Raw genomic sequence first — 22175 nt, 5'->3', positions numbered from 1 at the left:
TCAGCAATTAGCTTTAGTTCCATGACATAACAGCGGCTGAAGAACTACTATCCTGGGATAAGCTATGAATCGGCTTGATAGACCCTAGAGCAAGGGTGTCAAACTCCTGACAAGATGTTGTCATCACATGATGTATCACAACTTTTCCCCCTTCGCTAAAATGGGGGTGGGCGTGGTCAGCACGTGATGCATCCGGCCCAAGGGCCGTGAGTTTGACACCCCTGCCCTAGAGGCTCTCTCGCTCTCTCTCTGAAAGTGAAAGGGGTTATCAGTCAGTGTACTCCTTTCATTTCTACAACTTGACTGCAGGTAAGGCTGAATGAATCACAAGTTCAACCAATACTTATGCTCAGAAAACCGGGCAAGAACTCAGGTGGTTCAACAATAGGGTTGAATAGCCCTTCAGAAGTAATTTGGAAAAGGTGCAGCTCTATGATTCTGAAAAAGATGCAGTTGCTTTAAAAGGCTGAAAATAATGCTATGTTTGTATTTCAAAATAAATATCCAAATTATTCCCAAAGCACAACTTAAATATGTTACATGACACTGAGCAGAGACCTTTGCTTTTAGAAGCTCACTATGGGGATTTAAACTTTGTTTTTTCTGTCGGCCACATAAACTAAAGTAGAAGTATTTCCCCTCCAAAACTTTATACATGTAGAATATATGTCATTTAAATAGAATCTTATCCAACTATTAATTGCTTGTACTTTGGAGTCATGTTATGAGATAACTTCATGACAAAGTATTTTTTTTAGATTCATTCCTCTTGTACCCATTCACTCAATTGGCTTAGTCATATAATTAGCACCTATTGTAGTAAACACTAACATGAAAAAGCTTCAGATGTTTTGTGCTACTATTGTGTAAGTGTTGGCTTCCCTCATCCTACACACAATGTGAGAGAGCACCTGTATTGTTTTATTAAGAGCATGATTAAAAATATACCAAAAAAAGGAAAAAGGATTTCAAACAGAGGAAACATTAAAACCACCACTCGAGGCCACGAATGGCCTCCAGATGTTATTTTTAGTTGCATTTTAAAAATAAAACAGTCAAATTAAGAATGTCGATGCTGAATCAGATTGTTTTTCTAAGGTAGTGAAAAAGTTCCAAGGCATTGAAAGAAAGTGACAATTATTCAAAAAGGAAAGCCATGAAAGAATTTGAAAAATGTTTTATTGCTGTTTTGTCTTTTTTCCAATATACATATCTTATATTTCAGTACCACATTCCCTTTTCAAAGGATCTGATCTACTGTGTAATTAGCACTTGCATAAGTAAAGCCCAAACCCATTTGTAATTACAGATGAAGAGAAAAAGAGATACAGAAGATAAAGGCAGATATAAATAATAATTTCCGCTTGAAATACTGGCCAAAACTTTCCAGTATAATACACAGTGCCATGTAAATTATATTCAAAGGTGGTAACTGGACAACTATTTCAAGTTAACCTGATTTCAATAGTACTTGGGCGAGTCAAACATCTAAATGTGTTGCTCCCAAAGACAATTATTGATGCTATAGCTTATAAATAAGATGCATACACTGTATGTGACTAAAAATTTGGCATGGCAAAAGTAGAAATGCACAGCATCGGTTGATAGCATCAATATTATCAAATAACTTTATGAATATAGGTATCATTGAGTTTTCAATGCCTTCAACTTTTTGCTATTCTACTTTATGGGCATAAAAAAGAATAAATTAAACACAGAGCTGTCCATTTTCTTTAAAAAAAAATACACAAGCTGCAGAACTTAAATTAATTTGATTTTTGGCCCATCAGTATAAGGTTCACAGTCCTGCTTGTAATTAAGATGACTCATTCAGTCTGTAAGTGTCCAGAAATGCTTAAGTGGCCAAATGCCGATGCTTTAAATAGCCTCTCATTATGAAGGCAGGTGCAAATGTCAGCTGTGCTTGCTGAGATTTATTGTGCATCACTGCCAGTTTTTTGTGTGATATATGAATAGTTGGTTTTGTGGTCCACCAAACACTGTCATATTACAAAGCTATTTTGGACTGTTAAAAGTTGCTGCCTTGCCAAAGCACTCCCACCAAGGTGTACCAAAACATTCTTTCTTTTAATCTTGAAGGCTTGGAAGGAAATTACTTATGTGAGCATTATGCTAATTACACACCAGCCTTGCAAGCTTGGAAATATTAGAGGTTGTCTGCAAAAAGAAGCCACATAACCTAAAAAAGGGAGGAGGAAGAAACCCCTGTCTAGAAACCAACAAAGGCACCAAGAAAAACAGAACATTATTTGAGCTAATTCTGATTTTTATTTATCCTTTAGGTAAGTGAATGGTTTGAGAGCTGTTTCATTCATTTACACTTAAGTTGACAATTATTTGAGGATAGTCTTAAATTTAATTAACTTAAATTGTCTTACATTTAATAAACTGTTAAATGTGTGTGTGTGTGATGGGGGAGATTAGCCTATCACAATACAAAGTATTTAATGCCAGGAGACTGAAGCTCCTAGACCTCCAAGATTAGATGCTATCAAACTAGTATTCAAGGTATCATAACAAAAAGGTTTTTGATTTCACACTAAGGCAACAGGAAGAGAGTTCTGACAGTCTAAAGGGTAATTTTAAATTTTCAATAAGCTTCATGAAACAGGACAGGCAAAACAATGAGAAAGGTGCCAGAATATAGTGCAGATAAATGAAAGTTTTGTTATAGTTTTTTTATTGCCTTGGGTAGAAGCTGTTTTGGCTAGCAAGAGGGTTAGGGTTGAATTAGGCATCCAGCCTAATTTTCAGTGAGAATTTGTAGGAATGGGGGTTGGGTGGGGAGAAAAGCATAGGAGAGAATGAGAAATGGGACTGTGTTGTAAGGAGAAGAATGAGAAAATGTTAAATGTTATGAGAAGTTGTTGACAGAAGGTCAGGCCAAAAGGTGAGGAATGGTGGATGTGTTATTGGAGATAGATGGACACAAAATTGAATCATGAGATTTGGGCATAAGATTTGGAGAGCTGTGGTGAGGAAATTAGGGATAATTCAGGTTAGCAATTTTCTGATGGCCTTAGTCACTAAGGTCATGAATGGAAAATATAGAAGCTGCCATTATTATTTCAGCAGCTACTAGAGACAAAAAAGAGGCCCAATCAGGGGGGAAAAAAACATGCACACACACGTGCGCGCACACACACACACTGTTCTGGCAGAGGTTGGTAAAGGAAGTGGAGGCTGTGATGAAGATTTGACAGCCGGCACTGAGAGACCCAATCTGGGATCAGACGCTAGAAAAGTAATGGGAACAGTAGAAAGCCCAAGCCCAAGCTGATCTGACACTGGCTGAAGATAGAGAATGGAAGGAACTTCAAATGGCCAGGAAGCCCTGGTTGAAAGAACAGGCTAATCTGGTGGTGGACTTTGGAATTCAGCTCCCAGGTGAGAGGTAGGGAGAAATGAAGACCAAACTATGGAAAGAGGGAACCAGAGAGAGTAGAAACCCTTGTCCTACTATAATACATTGATTGCATGAGTGCACTAGGAACTATGAGGAAGGTTTCATTGGCATTGCTGTAGGTAGGTAGACAAAAATGCCTAAAATTGGAATGTATGGCAGAAGGCACGACTATGTGGATAAATGATAATAAACTATTTGAATGGGGAGGACTGAGTGGAGTTTTGTGACATCTGTAGAAATTCCCTGGATATTATGGCCAAATGGGATATCTGGGTGGTAAATGCTGATGAAAGGAGGAGGAACAGAATTGGGCAAGAGGCCAGGCATTTATTGCAACAGTGAAGGGCAGAGGAAGGTACAGCAAGGGACTTCTTTAAAACTTTTAACATGTTGATTTATATATATATTTAGAAATGTTTTAGGAATATAACTTCTAAATGTAATCTGAACAAATTATAAAAGCCAACAAATTATAAAAGGCCACCCCACAAATTATAAAAGCCAACAAATTATAAAAGGCCATCCCAACGATGCCCTTGAAGTGATGTCCCAGTGCCTGGAGGCCGTGCGGGCCTGGATGGGGAGGAACAGGTTCCAACTCAACCCCTCCAAGACCGAGTGGCTGTGGCTTCCAGCGTCCCGATATAGCCAGCTGATGCCATCGCTGGCTATTGGGGGCGAATCACTCGCCCCCACGGAGAGGGCTCGCAACTTGGGCGTCCTCCTGGACGCACGGCTGTCTTTAGAAGATCATTTGACGGCCGTGGCCAGGGGGGCTTTTTATCAGGTTCGCCTGATACGCCAGTTGCGCCCCTTTCTAGATCGGGACTCTCTACGCACAGTCACTCAGGCACTAGTCACTTCCCGCCTGGACTACTGCAACGCTCTCTACATGGGGCTCCCCCTGGGGTGCACCCGGAGGCTCCAGCTGGTCCAGAACGCGGCCGCGCGGGGGATTATGGGGGCGATGAGGCGCTCCCATGTGACACCTCTCCTGCGCGAGCTGCACTGGCTCCCGGTGGTCTTCCGGGTGCGCTTCAAGGTGTTGGTGACCACCTTTAAAGCGCTCCATGGCTTAGGGCCGGGGTACTTACAAGACCGCCTTCTGCCACCAATAGCCTCCCACCGGCCAGTACGCTCGCACAGAGTGGGCCTCCTCAGGGTGCCATCTGCCAGACAATGTCGGCTGGCGACCCCCAGGGGGAGAGCCTTCTCTGTGATGGCGCCCACCCTCTGGAACAACCTTCCCCCAGAGTTACGTACAATAACAGACCTCCGGATTTTTCGTCGGGCCCTGAAAACCTATTTATTTCAACTAGCTGGGCTGGCTTGAGCTAAATTTTAAATTGATTTTAAATTGGGTTGTTTTAATTTACGGCCAAAATATTTAATTATTTTAATACTGTTTTTTAAATTTTGTATGCTCTGTTTTTACTTTGGCTGTGCACCGCCCTGAGTCCTATTTGGAGAAGGGGGGTATAGAAATTTAATTAATAATAATAATAATAAATAATAAACATTAATATTGATATTGGATCCTAATCCCAGGGGTGGGTTCTACTTACCTTTACTACTGGTTCACATTGTGCCCGTGCGTGCTTGCTTCTGCGCATGCACAGATCACCTATGATGATGTCCGGGTCACTGGGCGAAGCCTCCTGCTGGTTTTACTACCGGTTCTTACAAACCAGTCCAAACCGGGGGCAACCCACCACTGCCTAACCCTAACCACTAACTTCAAACTAATGGGTAGTCGCTTGGATGTAAATATCATGGGGAAAAGGACTGACCCTTTTATATTTCACATTGGAATAAGTACAGAACAAAGCTTTCATCAAATATATTAAATGGAACTATCAACTCAAGTAGAAGAGCCAGTTTGCAGTCCCCAATCTTTGGAGGCAGCATTTTTGTTCTCTTTCTCTTTTTGTGTATTTATATTTTTTTTAATTGACATGCTGATAGTCAATTATACAAAGTTACAATCAGCTCCTATGGAAGTTTTGAATCAGTATCTGGTGGCTGTAACAGATTGGGTTCCAAGAAACGGTGTGTAACTGGGTGGAGTTACTTCTCATTCATAACTATCTTGTCTGTCCAGAAATATCTACCTACCAAGAGTTATACTTTCCCTAGAACAGCGGTCCCCAATCTTTCTGCCTTGGAAAGAGGGGATGGTTCTGTGTGAGTCATGAATGTGTGCGTACAGCTCCATTTGCTGCTCGCACAAGGGGAGCTTCACATGTGAACATAAGTGCCCATCACTCACACAAGGGGAGCTGCATGCATGAGTACAAGCACCCGCCACTCACACAAGGGGAGTTGCACATATACACATGCTCTCCCAACACTTTCCGTGGCCTGGTTCCAAACTTGCTGTGGCCCGGGGATTGGGGAGCCCTGTCTTAGAAGATCTAGTCTATACTTTGTTGGTCCACATAGATTTATGGTTCCTGCTTGGACAGCAGGTAGAAGCTCTGTGGTCAGGACTTCTTTGCCCATTTTTTTAAGAGAAGTGCAAGTTATAGCGCCACTTGGCTCACGTTCAAGAATATGTTCTTAAGAATATGTAACCAGGAATAGCATATGTCAACAAACAAAGCTACAGAAGAGCCTGAAGCCAGCATCAATAGAGTAGTAGTTCAAAATAAGCAGAAGTCCCACATGTAACTGAATTAAGAAAGATGATTGAGGAATTAAGAGGTCAGGTGGAGTAGGAACTCAAATTAAAAGAGCCCACTAGAGAATGAAAAGCTATTAAAGTATGATGGAAAAATGGATGAAGAATGTCAATAGAGGATCCACTCTTGATCAGGCACATTATAAAAGAGGTTAATTATGTAACAAGTTTGCCATCATTTCGCTCTTAATGTTATCAGTTATCCCTGGTGGAGGCTAATTGAATGGGAAATCCTTCAGTCACTGATTATTTGTACTTACATACCAATCATGTCAGTGTGACTATTGTAACTTCAGGAATGGGTTGTCACTTTTTCCATCATAACTTTGAACTGTTGAGGATCCACTCTTGATCCTCAACAGGGAAGGGTAGAAAAAAGTAAAAGGACTGCCTGTAGTTTTCCATGATACAAGGTATGCATTGTACAACTGAAGATAACTAGATAACCTGAAAAAAAGCTATAAATATTCTTAACACTCAGCATTTTCAAGTGTTTGCACAGCACACCTGCAGTGTTTCTGGAAGACAAGATGGCTAACAGCCAGCTTTCTTTTCTTAAGACAGGAATGTCATTTATTTACAAATGGTGACAAATAAATATTCTCTAGAATAAAACTCACTCCCTGCCTTGGCCAGACAAGTACAACGATCACCAAAAAAAAAATGTACCTTTGCTCAAAGCAAGTACAGAAATTGAGAATTGGTGTTAGTTTCCATTCTAAGTAAGAAAACAAAGGCTATAAATAAATTATATATAAGTAGCTAATGATGTACCTTCTCAAATGTTCGAACTGTTGTTTTTGGAAATGAAACAGAGGAAATAGTAGGACATTGTGCTTCCAGGTTTATAGTACAATTTGAAGCCACAACAATCAGATTTGACACAAAGAAAATCTCTGTTTCAAACAAAATCATACAACTCATTTTTCTCACTGCTTATAATCATTTTGATAGCATTAGAAAATATAAACCACATTACTGATTGCTGGGATTTTTTTTTATGGCATCTCACTGGCTTCTGAGATTTTAGAAGACATTATCCATAAAAATACGGCTTCCCACTCATAAGGTTTTGTTTCCCAAATAAAAGCATCCAGACAATTGAATGCCACAGATTTTCTTCTGAAACTGAAACATACAATCCTAAAAACTTTTGATGTCCTCAAACTTTTCATTCTGAAAAATCAGTGGCAGCTGGAGTATGTCTATATAAAAGTAGCTTTCAGAGTAGTTTCAAATGGATAAAGTACAGCAACTAACCTGACCAGGGTCTGATTGTGTAGGTCCCATACTGCAATGTTCCCATCGCTACAGCAGGAGAAGCACACCTTGGAATCAGGGCTGATTGCTAGAGCATAGCAGGCAGGAGCCGAAGATGTCAACTCTGCTTTTATACGTGGAGTGGGCGCTGCCAGGTCCCAAATGGATAACGTGCTGGCTTCCCCACCAACGATCAGGGTGCATCCATCGGGTAGTAGCTTACAAGACCGAATGTAGTTATCTCTATTCTGGAGAAAAACGCATGGCCTCAAATGTATATAATGCACTAATGGGCTATGATATTTTTCTTATTTCAAACCGCTTCAAGAAAGAGATTATAGGACCTCTCTCTGATACGGATAAATAATCCAAAAATAAAAAAGAGATGGGAAAAGTAAGGCGCTATTATAGATTCCAATCCATAAACTAAAAACAATTGTCAACATTTTCACTTTTAAAACACACATTAGTAAAACTTCCATAAGCATCTAGAAAATACAGTGCTACAAACAATTCCATTTTCTTAGAAACTGCAATAAGATAGTTCTTCTCTGTGGCAGATGCACTGCATTTTAAGTTAAGCCACTTGAAGCACTGCAGCTGAACAATGTGTATTTTTGGCAACATTGGTATCTTGTAATATGGTGGAAGTAAAGATACAGTGGAACAAATTATTTATAGCTTGCTTCTAAGTACATTTCATCAAAATTATTGTTTTTATGGTAGAAATAACCTCAAGACTAAAGTAAGCTTATCTGAACCCAGGTTTTACTATTGGATTTCAATGAAACCATCTTTATTCAGAATTTCTTACCAGACAGTCCAGTTGAGAAACAGGACTCTTATTGCCAGGTTGGCTGATATCCCAGACTTTGACACAGCCTTTTCCACCAGTATACACATGTCTTGTTGGATTGCTTATGGTAACAGCACACACCACTTCCCCATGGTTCAAGGTATTGATCTGGCGAGCATGCCGAGGTATTCCCGGTCCAATGAGAGCATCTGGAGGGAAAGGAACTGGCTGCATCTGACCATCTGCAGTAACGTGAAACGAATATGCTCTGGGTAGGGAAGAGAAGAAAGGGGCAGACAGTAGGGGAAGAAAAACAAAGGTCAAATCATTGACACATTTCAAACTGTGAGTGTACATCTATCTGCAACATGCTATGGAATGCAGGTAACCCTCGACTTATGACCATTCATTTATCAACCGTTCAAAATTATGATGGCACTGAAAAGTGAATTACAATCAGTACTCATGCTTACGGTCACTGCCGCGCCCCTGGGTCATGTGATCAAAAATCAGGCACTTGGGATTTATGATAGTTGTAACATTCTGTGTGTGTGTGTGTGTGTGTGTGTGTGTGTGTGTGTGTGTGTGTGTGAGACATGATTGCCATTTACAACCTTCCCAGAGGGCTTCTGAGACAGTCAATGGAGGACATTGGATTTGTTTAACAACCACAGCAAAAGAGGTCATTGGGTGTGACTTGCTGAATGACCACATCTTTTAGTGATAGAAGTTCTCAATTCTGGTTTTAAGTTGAGGATTACCTAAAGCTGTTTCTATCTGAACAAAGGAAATCAGTAGCACAGAACAGATAACATAGTTTATTTTTCACAGTGACATTAATCAATTCTGAGCTGATGCGTCTTTTCAGTCCAAATACTTTTCCTACCCTGTCAACAGTTTTCTAGAGCTTCATTAACCAGTTCCTAGAGGCTAAATACATAGACTAGAATGTATTTATTGCGGGAATGACTTGTCTGAATTCTTCAATAAAGATCACTGAAATTTGATTATATCCTAATTCTATCTAATACAGGTAGTCCTCGACTTACAAAAGTTCATTTGGTGACCGTTCAAAGTTATAACAGCACTGAAAAAAGTTACTTATGATCATTTTCACACTTATGACCTTGCAGCATCCCCATGGTCATGTGATTTATATTCCGATGCTTGACAACTGACTTACATTTATGACGGTTGTAGTGTCCTGGGATCATGTGATCTCCTTTTGCAACCTTCTGAAAAGCAAAGTCAATGGGGAAACCAGATTCACTTAACAACCATGTTACTAACTTAACAACTTCAGTGATTCAGTTAACAAAGGTGATAAGCAAAATCGTAAAATATGGCAAAACTCACTTAACAAATTTCTCACTTAGCAACATAAATTTTGGGTTCAATTTGGTCATAAGTCGAGGATCACCTGTAGTTCTGCTACTAAAGTTCTTAAAATTTATTTAAAAATATGCCACCTAGGCCAAGATCAAAGTTACATGTATGTATGATGAAATCAATACACTCATTCAGTCAGAAGCCCTAAGCATTTCAGATATGCACCAAAGAAAGAAAATAGGAAACAAAAGCCTCTTTTCCTGTCCCCATCCATATTATATTTTCATTTACCACTAGCTTTTAGAGGTCTCTCCTGAATTTGAAAACTATAACAAAAAGAACCATATACAGTAACTATCATCTTCAACATATAAATAAAAATAAATTTCCTTCCAGACATGTGTCTAAAGATTTTGCAGATTTTTAATTAGTTGATCAAGCATGAAATATTGGCCTTGTTCAGATATAAGATCTGACTATCATTCATGATCTTACCACATGACTATAATACAATTTTTCAGGACTAATATAATCAAAATGTGTCATTAAAGTAACTGGGAAATTGTTGTCTTTTATCTGCTTAGGAACCAGGATATGTTCCTGATTGCACATTCTAGTTTATAAACATAAATTAAGCCAACTTCTCCATGCAGATTGAAGTGTTTAATCAATAACTGAAATATCAAAATGTGACATGAACAAGGAATGGACAATAATGTAGCAAAGAGCCATAAAAGTACATTCTCAATCCAAGAACCTAAAAATATATTAAAGATATTATGTCTAATCTGAAACACTATTCTTCTTCGTAAAAAGATCACCACAACCACATGCCACTTCCTTCATCCAATAAAATGCATGCAAGAAAATTTTGAGATCACAATCTATATAGAATACAAAACAAGTCTTGTATTAGAATAAATCAGTAGCTACAAGTTTTATGGAGATGGAGTTTCTGATGTTCTCTGTTGTTGGACTCCAAATTTCATCAGCCCCTGCCCCAGCATAGTCAGTGGGCAGGAATATTTTTGTAAGCCATCCATAGCCATTTGCCAATTAGATAGTGGCATATTAATTTAATAAATAAGTAAAAAATAAATGATAAAAATGATAGTTGAAATTAATCAGCATCTGGAAGCCCACATGTGAGGAGGAGGTGGTGGATAGGAACAGTCATGTGCCTTACTTTCTCTTAGAATCTTGTCAAGCTAAAAAACATTATTGTTCTCATTACTGTTATTTTGAGCAACCAGAACCTATTTCTATCGTAAATGTCATGTTAGTTCAGAAATCCATTTTGCTAGAAAGAGAACAATATATATTGAACAAACACAAATTCACATTCATGCACACACGCTCCATCCTATTGACTTCTTGAACTATGAATGAAAGTGGCAAACCTCCTCCAGTCAAGAAGAGACATAGCAAGGATCCTGCATTTCATTTGCCAAATAAATTCAATGTGACATCCTGATTTGTGTGCCTGAAAGGAACTAGTTTTCAAACTCAAGCTGAAAACTCTCCTGCTGTCAATATAAATTTGCAGTACACAGGGCATTATCTGAACTCCTACACCAGAAATTTTCAATAGACTTATCTATCACAGATAAGGCTATAACATCAGAAAGTTGCTATGGGTAACTGAAGACATCCTGCTGCCTTGGGGTGATCAGGCGTAGCGTCAATCTAGTTTCAAAAGCAAATAATGAAAGGAGATCAACTCAGCATCCAGGATTTTCAAAGTTTATCATGTCTATTTATATAGTACACAAAGACTAAGAAAGAAGCAGCTTTTTTAAGGCAGAAATAATATACAGTGGGTATATTTTGTGTAGCAATCAAAGAGAAAGGAACCAGGTAGTATTATTATTATTTAGTTCAAACAAGAAACAAGATTGGGGAATAATAACCAGAAGATCTGGGGCTTTTATGACCCTGAAGTTCTCAGATCCTGATTCATGAAAATTTTACTTTTCAGCTTAACTGAATGTTTTGCATCAAAGAAAAAAACTGTCAAAGAAAAAAAGAAATTCCCCATCAAAAGTCCGAACATTAGTATTTTAAATAAAAACAAAAAAGTAAAAACTGCCATCAAAATCCAGAATATATCATTAATACATAATATACAGAAACTTGCCTGCTGAGATAGACATGCAATTGGAGAAAGAAAACAAAACAGAATTCTTTTATGATGTTTTGGGTGTGTATGTGTATTGTAGGTAACGAAGAACTGATAGGATGCATAATATTCCACATTTACAATTTAAGCCCAGATCAAATCTCAGAAAGGATCCTAGAAAACAGGACTTCAGTTCTTAGATATCTGGAGTGCTCCAGGGATACTAACACCACGCTGAATCAAATAACTAACAAGTTATAAATAACAGGCCTCTGCAGATCAGCTTTGGTATGATTTGGTGGTCTGAGATTCAGAGATAAAGTGATTTTGATTCAAGACACTTTGTGATTTGATTTGGGAAAGAAATAATCCATAGGCTATAAAGGAAAGGCATATAAATACCTGCAGCTGTTTATTTTTTTTAGCAAAAGGGGTTTTAAAAGATAAGGATGATATGATTCTCTAGAGAACATTGACCCTGCCTAATTTCTGTTGAGCATTTTATAAGGTTTCACAGGAAATTTTTTTAAAAAATAATAATTCCTCTTCATTTTTCTAAGGCCCAGATCAGCAAGAAGAAGAATTTAAGGAAGTCATTGGCATTGGCATCCTTCAGTCTCAAGAGACTATGGTATCGTGCTCTGGAAAGAGGTCCTAAAAAAGCATCTAGTGTGACTAAAAAGGCCAATTCGAGAGTGGCAATCCCTTCCACACTGACGGCAGATACATTCTTTCCCCTGCCCAGCCCCCAGATTTCGCTGGTTCCGGGACTGCCTCTTTGCCTCAGCCTGCCGAACAAGTGTCTCTTCGAATTGGAGAAGGCCATGCTGCGTCTTTAGCCTCCAAGCTAAACAACCGGAGGTCAAGGTTTCCCAGTTGTTAATGTCCATTCCCAGGGCCTTTAGGTCCCTCTTGCAGATATCCTTATATCGCAGCTGTGATCTCCCTCTGAGACGCTTTCCCTGCACTAATTCTCCATACATGAGATCTTTCTGAATCCAACCATCAGCCACTCTCACGACATGCCCCAGCCAGCGTAGATGTCGCTGTTTACACTATTGAAACAATAGTGTATACATGCTAGAAATTCCAGCACATTCCAAGACTGCGCTATTTGGAACTTTGTCCTGCCAGGTGATGCCAAGAATTCATCAGAGACAGCACATATGAAAGGTGTTCAACTTTCTCTCCTGCCATGCGTAGAGGGTCCAAGATTCACTGCAGTACAAGAGTGTGCTCAGGATGCAGGCTCTATAGACCTGGATCTTTGTATATTCCATCAGGTTCTTATTAAGCCATATTCTCTTTGTTTAGGGAAGTAGCCTTCAAATTATACCTCAAAGTCTAGGCTACTGATCCAAGATATTGAGAAAGATTCCTGGGGGAGGGGGAGAGAGACAGAGACTCAAGTGAAGAGTTCCCTCACTGTTGACTTTCAGAGGAAAACTTGAGCTCTTCTGGGCAGGAAACAGAAGAAAAATGCTAACTGGGACAACATAGCTTTGCTGCTTCTGAGAGTTCCTTTTTCGATATGTGTGGGATATTGCCAGGGGTTCTTTTTAAACCACATCCAATCATTAGATTGACTCAGACCTAGGAGAGATACAAAAGCACTAATTCCTACATTAGGGGTTTTCCATTATATCTCTCTATAAGGAAGGAAGAATTTTTTTTATTTTGTAAGGGGGTATTACAAAAATCATGCACAAGATATATGCAAACATACACTTCCCACTACCTCTGTCTCTATTCTATTACTATAACAACTTTTGTTTGTTTGCTCTGTACTCTTAACTATTATATAGCTCTGTTTTCTTCTTACAAAACTAGTTGTCTTAATTGTGTTTTCTTCTACTTTTCTTTCTTCTTTATTGTTGCTTTTTAATGGCCAGGATGTAAAACTCTTGCACCTTTCCAAGTTGTGCTTTCTCTTGCTGGGCCCTTTGTATTTTTTCTGAGGACCATTCACTCCCTCTCTGAAGGAAAAACTCCTTCTTTCATTTGGTTGTGTACTCTGTTTGTTAGCAGCTGCAGAACTCCAAAACTCACAACTCCCCCATTCTTCTCCCACACCTGTGTCAAGTTTGCAGCTTTACTGGCAACTCTGCCCTGGGGAAAAGGTTCAAATGGCAGGCAAGGAAGGCAGCTCAGGTGCCTGCAATTTTGTCAAGGAGACTGCTCTTCCCCAGATCGGGAGACGATGGAACTTTGCAAACTGGAATTCTCCTAGAAAAGACTCTTCTCTGGAGGTAGGACTCAGTTGTGTTAGGATTATGCTTGCTGGTATTAAGGTAAAGATAAAGGTTTGTCTTTCCCAACTCTAAGGGGCAGTGCTCATCTCCGTTTCAAAGCCGAAGAGCCAGCACTGTCCGAAGACATCTCCATGGTCATGTGGCCGGCATGACTAAACGCCAAAGGCGCATGGAACGCTGTTACCTTCCCACCAAAGGTGGTCCCTATTTTTCTACTTGCGTTTTTTACGTGCTTTCGAACTGCTAGGTTGGGAGAAGCCGGGACAAGTAACAGGAGCTCACCCCGTTACGCAGCACTAGGGATTTGAACTGCCCACCTTTCGATTGACAAGCTCAGAGTCTTAGCCACTGAGCCATCACATCATGTTATTATATTATAATAATATAATAACATAATGTCGTAATGTTAGGATTATGCTTGCTAGTATTACTTTATATTAATTAGAGAGGCAGCAAAACCAGGCTAGCACAATAAGAAGTGATATGTAAAATCTTCAATTGTGCAGAAATGGACAGACTCACTTTGTAACTCAAAAATAAAAATGAATCAATATATTATGAAATCTGGACTAAATTTTATGAATGGTTAGACAAGAGGAAGAATGCCAAGAAGAAGGTGTAGTGAATGTCTAGAAATATATATGTCAATGTATACTGAACTTGTGTGTGTGATATAAATTTATTGGATATGGATATAGTCGTTTAGGAGGAATTATGTAGTATGCTTGACATGTAATGAAGTAAGATATATGCAAATTTGTGTATAGATTAAGGAATATATTATTTATTAATTTGAATTAGATTGAAATGTTAGAAACCGGAGATGTCAAACCATGTCCTTTTTTTAAAAAATTTGAATTATTAATAAAAAACTTTAAAAATTAAAAAAAAAAACAGGCTAGCACAATCAATTATAGTCAGGCAGAACATAGATAGGCTACCTAAAATGATATGGCCCTGCCACAACTTATTGTTAAAAGTAGCTAACATTTAGGCCAACCCTTGTGTTAGTCTAGCATTCATATATTCATTTTTGAGAGATTTAAACCATTTCAGGCAGAATTTAAAAGTATAGTTTGATTCAAATTGCTTATTGAACTGACTGGTCTTCTTTTCCGATTAACCTAAACAAAGAAGCTGAGTACTGAGAAAGTAAACGGCACCCAATTACTATTAACTTCACACGTTCTAAAGAGAGTGCAATAATGTGAGTGTGGGTGACAATAAAACTCAAAGGCCAGCCACTCAAATCTGTCAGAGAGCTCCTCACACCCTCAATCCACCCAGCCTCCCTTTCTCTCAAGTTGCATAAACTCTGATAGCACCAGAAAAGCCATCAATTCTGAAAAAACGTTGTGAAAGACCACAAAGCATTTCAAAACCAAAGATTTCAAGCAGGTACCCTCTTTGATTTGTGAATTAACGCTAGTAACATGATTTGAACAAAGTTCTTTCATGATGAAACTTCGTACAGCTCTAATATATACACTTTATTTGCAGAGAATTACTTAGGTTGCAGAACTACTTTTCAAATGTGGCATTTGAATTTTGCTTCAGAATAACGAACATTAGGAATGAAACATGCAGAGCAAACATTTTGTAAAGAATTGAAATGTGACTGACAGGTTTTATTTCTGAACTCTGAAGCAGAATATTTGCCTTGCATTCCCATTCTACTATCTTGCAGCATAGGAGCAAATGAGTAAATAATGTATTCAAATATTCTGAAATTGTTTGAAACTTGAAAATGAAATTATCTTTTAAGTCATACTAAACTTAGAAGTGGGAATCACCATTTTTAGCACGTATGTTTTTAGCTTAAATGCAAATTAAAACTATGTTTTATTTATCAGCCAATATTAAAATCCAATTTCTTTTAGTATTCTGGTAATGCAAAATTCTAAGAGACAACAAATCTTGCCAATATCTTCTGCCAACTAAATGGCATAAAAACAGTATAAAGTGCTTTGTTCAGGAATGGTAAATATTGTTAGACAAAAAGCATAAGTGGTCCTCAAATTATAACCACAATTGAGCCCCAAATTTCTGCTGCTAAGTGAGGCAATTAAATGAATTTTTCCCCATTTTACAACCTTTGTTGCCACAATTGTTATGTGAATCTCTGCAGTTCTTAAGTTAGTAACACAGTTGTTCAATGAATCTGGCTTCCCCATTGACTTTGCTTGTCAGAAGGTGGCAAAAGGTGATCACATGACCCTGGGACACTGCACGCATCATAAACATGAGTCAGTTGCCAAGCATCTGAATTCTGGTCACATGACCACAGCGGATGCTGCAATGGTTATAACTGAGAAAAACGGTCATAAGTCACTTTTTTCAGTAAGTTTGAATGGTCACTAAATGAATTGTTGTTAAGTTGAGGACTACTTGTAGTCGGGTGGGCTGCAGGGGTTTGGGAGAACCTCTAGCTAAGACTCTGTGCAGTTCAGAAGACCCCCAAATTCAATTCCTGGATGGCCCCACCCACCCTGCCCCTCCCAGGAGTCCCCACATGGCCCATTTTGGATGCAGGTAAGTGCAGGGTGCATTCAGGGACTTGGGGAGGGCAAAAAACGGGCCTACTGGAAGTTTGGGAAGGGCCTCTGGAGGGCCTGCGGAGCCTGGTTTTGCCCTCTCGGAGGCTCAAAGCCCCCCTTCTGTGGTGCAGGAGGCTGACTAGGCCACGCCCACCATGGCCACGCCCACCCAGGAACCAGGCAGAGAACCCCTTGCTAAAATTTTTGAAGGCCACCCCTGCCTGTAGTAGAAGATAGTAGCCTGTCTAGGAAAACTTATCATACTTGCATCTTGGGGGGGTTGCTCATCTTTTACTATAAACATTGTGCTCTGGCTAATTTAAATTTCATTACAATTGTCAGAAATTACTCACGGTTTTCCACCAGGGATTCCAGCCAAATTGGGAGGGATTCCAGGTACTCTCATATGAGGGGGAGGATCAAACCCAACCTGATAAAATCAAAGAAACAAACAGGCCAATCAGTTAGAAAAAATACAAGACTACTGAACCCATAGTAGTTTTCAGAAAACACAAGTCTACCAAAATTAGATATGCGTGTTCTCATTTATTAACAAAGTCCACCATCATAATATATACTTCCTGCCTCATCTTTAAAAGGAGGAAGAAAGCCTGTTTATTTAAGAAAACAAATATTCAGTACAGCTATGAGCTTTTGTTTGTTAACTACTGGTAACATTTTAAAAAATGAAGGAACTGAGGCCTTAGTATTTCCCCTTATTTGAAAAATATTTTGTGTAGGAACATGTAAACATAGTAGGGGACAAAAATCCCGTGTCTAGAATTGCAGCATCCCTAATATTCTTTAATGTTTAAAGCAGTGTGTTAGTATTTCAGTAAATTATATCCCCCATTCAACAAGACTGCAAACCTACCATAGGGGAGCGTCCATAAGCAACTACAGCAGCTGCGGCTGCGGCAGCACTCATTTGCGGGGACATGTTGTGGAGACTAGCATAGGCAGCTCCTGGACTGGTCAGGTCTCCATTCATGCCAGCATGGGGTACCATTCCAAATGGAGCAGGGTAAGGACCTGGTACAGCCAGAGGTGTCCTCAAGCCAGCAGCTGTAAGAAAAGGAGACAGTCTCTGTATACTTGATGCAACATGTTTTTTGTTGTTGTTTTTTCCCATATTAATCTATCTGCATAGCAACTCTGCTTACACTATATGTGGTTGCGATTCCGTGTGAAATACAATAACTTCACAATCCAGTTTAAAGTTGAGTAACTCTGTTGTTCAAAGATTCATGAGTTTTCAAAGGTAAAAATTAAAGAAGTGTGGTGCCAACCATAAACTCAGCTAACATTTTTTCACTCTAGCAACCTCTTGTTGAGAAATACAGAGTGAGAAATGCAACCACCACCCCCTTCCAAAATGACATCAACAGGCATTTTCAAACATTTGACCTCACTACTGTTCTATTTTTTTCCAATTATTCCAATCAATTATATTTGCCATTTGCTATTACACAAGCATACAAATGGCCATAATAAACTCATTTTGCCAGTCTGGAATCTGATAATTTTTAACTTTATCACTATGACTATTATATTAATAAACATGGTCAAAATGCAAAAGAAAAAAAGTATTAGTCAGCATGCAGAATCCTCCTTTTCTTTAAAACCTTTCCAAGACTCCCCTCTATGCAGATAATCCTCTAATTACAATAGTAACGAGGACTGGGAATTTCTGCTGCTAAGTGTGACATCACATAACTACATTGATTATTGATGGTAATCTCAGCACTCCCCATTGCTGTTGTTAACTGAATGTCATCGGCCATTTGGTGAGGACTCACTCCAAGCCAAGCCATAGTTGGATTGGTCCTCCCCTTAACCTCAATAAGGTTAAGGACTGCTGCCTATTAAGCTCGCACCCCCCCCCCCATCTTCCCCTATCTATGCCCTTTTATGCCTCCTACATCTATGGTCCCTCAGCAGTGGAGGGAAGACAATTATAATCCTCAGATACATGATAACCACATCAAATTATATTAGTAGTAATAATTTCATGCATGACAGAAGATTTTATTTTACCAGCTTGGTTAACCAAAGGGTCCATGGTTGGAGGTTTAGCAAGACCGGGACGGAGACCTGGTGTAGCACTAGTTCCTGGAGTCGGTACATCACTTCGTGGAGTTGGTGTGCTGGATTTAAGGACTGGTGTGCTAGCCTTTTCATGCTGGCATCATTAAACAAATCAAATAAGTACTGTTATTAATCCAGGATAATGTATGAGTATTCAATTTCAACACCATGTGGCACTGTGAACTTTTACAATTAAATATCTTTGGGCGATCTCCTATTTTTCAATATTAGTAGTGTCTACCCTTCCTATTTCTACTAAAAAAAAAAGAATGATATGCAACATTCTTTAGTTGTATAGCTCATTGGCAAGACTTTACTAGTTATTTGTAATTTTTTTAACTCTTCAACTATTTTAATTCAAATATAGGACTTTTAAGGAGGTAAATGACAGAGTAATTCAGATTGCAAAGATATATTCTATACAAACCAATTGAAAAAAGAGACAAAAGGCAAATGTTATGCTTCAACTAGAATTCAAAAAGATGGTGATTTACTACAAAAGACTTGTTCTCTCTGCCAGAAACTTCATAAGGAAAAAGGATTTTAAAAAAAAATAGTTTACAAGAAAATAAATTATCTCCATGACCTCATTAAGAATGGATACAGCTTGAGTTTTTTTCATCCTTTTATTTTTTTTAAGATATACAGCTAAAACTAGACAAATGAACAAAAGAGAAATTAAAAACAGATTTACAACCTGTATTAAATTGAATACTGTAAGTATGTTCAAATGAATATTAGATTAACACTACATGTAAAATACGCTTTCATCATATTTGATTATTTTTAAAAGGAAATCAATAATAACTAATTACCAAAGGCAACCGTTATAAAAATAATCAGTCAGGATAAATGATTTAACAGGGTTTTCCAACTAATTTTAAACATTTTACCCTGAATGAAGGCAAATATCTGTGTCCCAGGATAATGATGTGAAATCGAATTTGGATTGGTCACTGGGACCAGAGATTTACTCTTTTGAGCTTTCAGGCTCATGCTACAGCCCATCTTCAGTTTACCCTCATTATAATAAATCCAGCAAAGTATAATATTTTAAAAAGAGAAATCCAACTTTGTATGTCACACAAGTCTATGGCTAGAATTATACTCCATAAATGGCTTCAACATTAAATTAATTTCTCAATCAGACTTGATTTTTAAATACAAAATGGTTTTGACATTATTGCATCCTTTTATAGCCTCGTTTGCCATTCTTCTAAAGAAAGGAATTCCATGAAATTTCCAATATGACACATAAAGTATCCTGATATAATGTATGAAGGAAATTATTTATGTAGGAATACAAGACTTAGAAACATTAACGGAAAAATAGTATCCCCATTTGGATTATTTTGTGTGGAAGGTGAAAAAATGGCAGAAACCCACAAAAGTCAATCCCAAATCAAATCACAACTGAAATTCCAACATTGGTTTTGTGATCAGATTTCATGATGTGGACAGTACCTAAAAAATGAAAAAAAGAAAGGGGAACATTGCCCAATAAATAATGAGCAGGTAGGGTTTTTTTCTTTTTCTTTTTCTTTGTTAATAATGAACTGCTACTACAGTTTTGATCTGTCTCACCACAAGAACTATGGTTACGTCACGAAGCTTGCACACAATGCAGTAATAAATAATGATTAATTGTCAAAATATAATACAATTGAGAAGAATACTTACCAAACCTATTTCTTTGGATTTCATGGAAGCAGAACTTCCTGATGAGGCAGTAGATGCTGGGCTACTAGAGGCATCTTTCTTCAAGATACGGGTTTTGTCTATGCCGTTCTCTCGTGGGGAGTGAGCAGGACTTGCTCGGGGAGACGAAGGGTCCTTTATGGGCAAGGATAGTAACAAAGACATACAGTTAGTGGTTGTTAATTTAAATGCAGTAAATTTGTACCCACCATTCAAAAGCTTTGACATTTGTTGTATATTATGTTAAATATATGACTCTATTGTAATTTATTTTATACCAGTTACAAATATCTACCACATAAAAAAATTATCTATGCTTTAAATCAGGGGTCTCCAACCTTGGCAACTTTAAGACTTTGGATTTCAACTCCCAGAATTCCTCAGCCACCTTTGCAAAGCTGGCTGAGGAATTCTGGGGTTGAAGTCCACAAGTCTTAAAGTTGCCAAGGTTAGAAACCTCTGATTTAAATGTTGAACAGGACTATTTCAAACCACTAAGAAAAATGTTTGGTGTATTTCAGATCAAGTTCCCAGGAACAAAAGGGGGCAGTAAGCAAGATAAATAATTTTACATAAGTGTGTGAGAGGGGGAAAAAAAGCAAAAGTACTGTATTAAATTTCTACTGATCATAAATAAGCATGATTATATGCTTCCACATCACACCAAAAAGATCAGAATTGTTCTTTAAATGGCTTCCTTTCCTTTATATTTTCTGCACATCAACCCCTTCTTTTAATATATTCAGAATAAACATTGTTCATTTATCTATGATCATATGCACAATAAGAACTTTGAATAAGCAAATTGCACCATTTGCGGAGCTGCAAAAATAATGATGATGATTTCTATAATATTTTTTCCTTCCCATGTGTTTAGTCTGCTCAGTACTGACAGAATAAACACAGAGATCAAGGACTCTCAAGCATCCATAGGCCATGGGATAGATGCCTTGGTTTCTAGAGTCTGTAGTAAATATGAATTTAATAATAGTGTAAGTTCTCCCCACTGTTTGGCTTCTGTAAAGAAGATATATTACTAATAGCATGTTTATTTGTTAAATTTGTATGCCACCCATTTCACCATCAGGTGACTCTAAATGGCTTACAACAGAATAAAAACAATACAAAACCTTAAAATACTAAAATGTTAAATATTAACATTAAAATGAACAAAGATGGTTGAGGAAGAATGTGATATATAAAGATTCATGCAGGTTTCTAACAAGAGGTATTCACCCTATAGTCTAGAACAGAGGTCTTCAAACTTGGCAGCTGTAAGACTTGTGGACTTCAACTTCCAGAATTCTGGGAGTTGCAGTCCACAAGTCTTACAGCTGCCAAGTTTAGGGACCCCTAGTCTAGAATATTTATATTCCTTTCAGCTTTAGCTACAGTAAAAGAAACACTAAGCAAGTTACCTCATTAGACACATCCACAACTAAGTTGTCATCACTTTTATCTCCATCGCTGTCCTAAATTTAAAAACAATATTTAGAATATTGGACTTTAACAGTCTACTCACTACAACAAACAACAAAACAAAAATAAAGGGCACCCACTCATAACTCCTTTAACAAACTACCTTCCTAAGTGAGCAGAGTATATGTAAGTGGGTGCCCCAGAGAGAATTTCACCAACATTTGGATTGACTGAATGACAAATTGCAGGTCAGAAGGTTCTCCGTGTCTGGAACCTGTCAGATGTTCTTTCTTTGAAACAGCACTGTCCAAAAATAACCAAGCTGATAGGTCATGGGTGCAGAGAAGGGATGCAAAGTATAGTGAGAGAAAGCCCTCCTGGGTAATGGCCCATCTGCCTCGCTTCCATATTCTCACTCATTCTTACAATAGTTACATTTAGTGATCATTCAAAGTTACAACAAGACTGAAAAATGTGACATGTGATCGTTTTTCACAGCTACAACCTTTGCAGCATCTCCATGATCATGTGATCAAAATTTAGATGCTTGGCAACTGGTTCATATTTATG

The 22175-nt window shown here is 38.2% G+C and overlaps 1 protein-coding gene across 4 annotated transcripts in view; it reads right to left on the bottom strand.

Moving 5' to 3' along the window:
• The window catches only part of TLE1 (TLE family member 1, transcriptional corepressor), a 74432-nt gene that overhangs the window by 3500 nt on the left and 48757 nt on the right, over positions 1-22175 (bottom strand). For all 4 annotated transcript variants that reach the window (XM_034410178.3, XM_034410174.3, XM_034410177.3 and 1 more), the window contains 7 exons: positions 21605-21658; positions 20169-20321; positions 18438-18582; positions 17275-17465; positions 16754-16830; positions 8182-8431; positions 7368-7615 (listed from right to left, as the gene is read on the bottom strand). In XM_034410178.3, the coding sequence (XP_034266069.1) occupies positions 7368-7615; positions 8182-8431; positions 16754-16830; positions 17275-17465; positions 18438-18582; positions 20169-20321; positions 21605-21658 (1118 nt within the window). The remainder of the gene's footprint in view (positions 1-7367; positions 7616-8181; positions 8432-16753; positions 16831-17274; positions 17466-18437; positions 18583-20168; positions 20322-21604; positions 21659-22175) is intronic.

Source organism: Pantherophis guttatus, chromosome 2 (genome assembly GCF_059756535.1).
Source record: "Pantherophis guttatus breed Tessera chromosome 2, ASM5975653v1, whole genome shotgun sequence".
NCBI lineage: Eukaryota > Metazoa > Chordata > Lepidosauria > Squamata > Colubridae > Pantherophis > Pantherophis guttatus.
The sequence above is the reverse complement of the archived record's forward strand: the minus strand, read 5'-3'. Positions and strand labels throughout refer to the sequence as shown.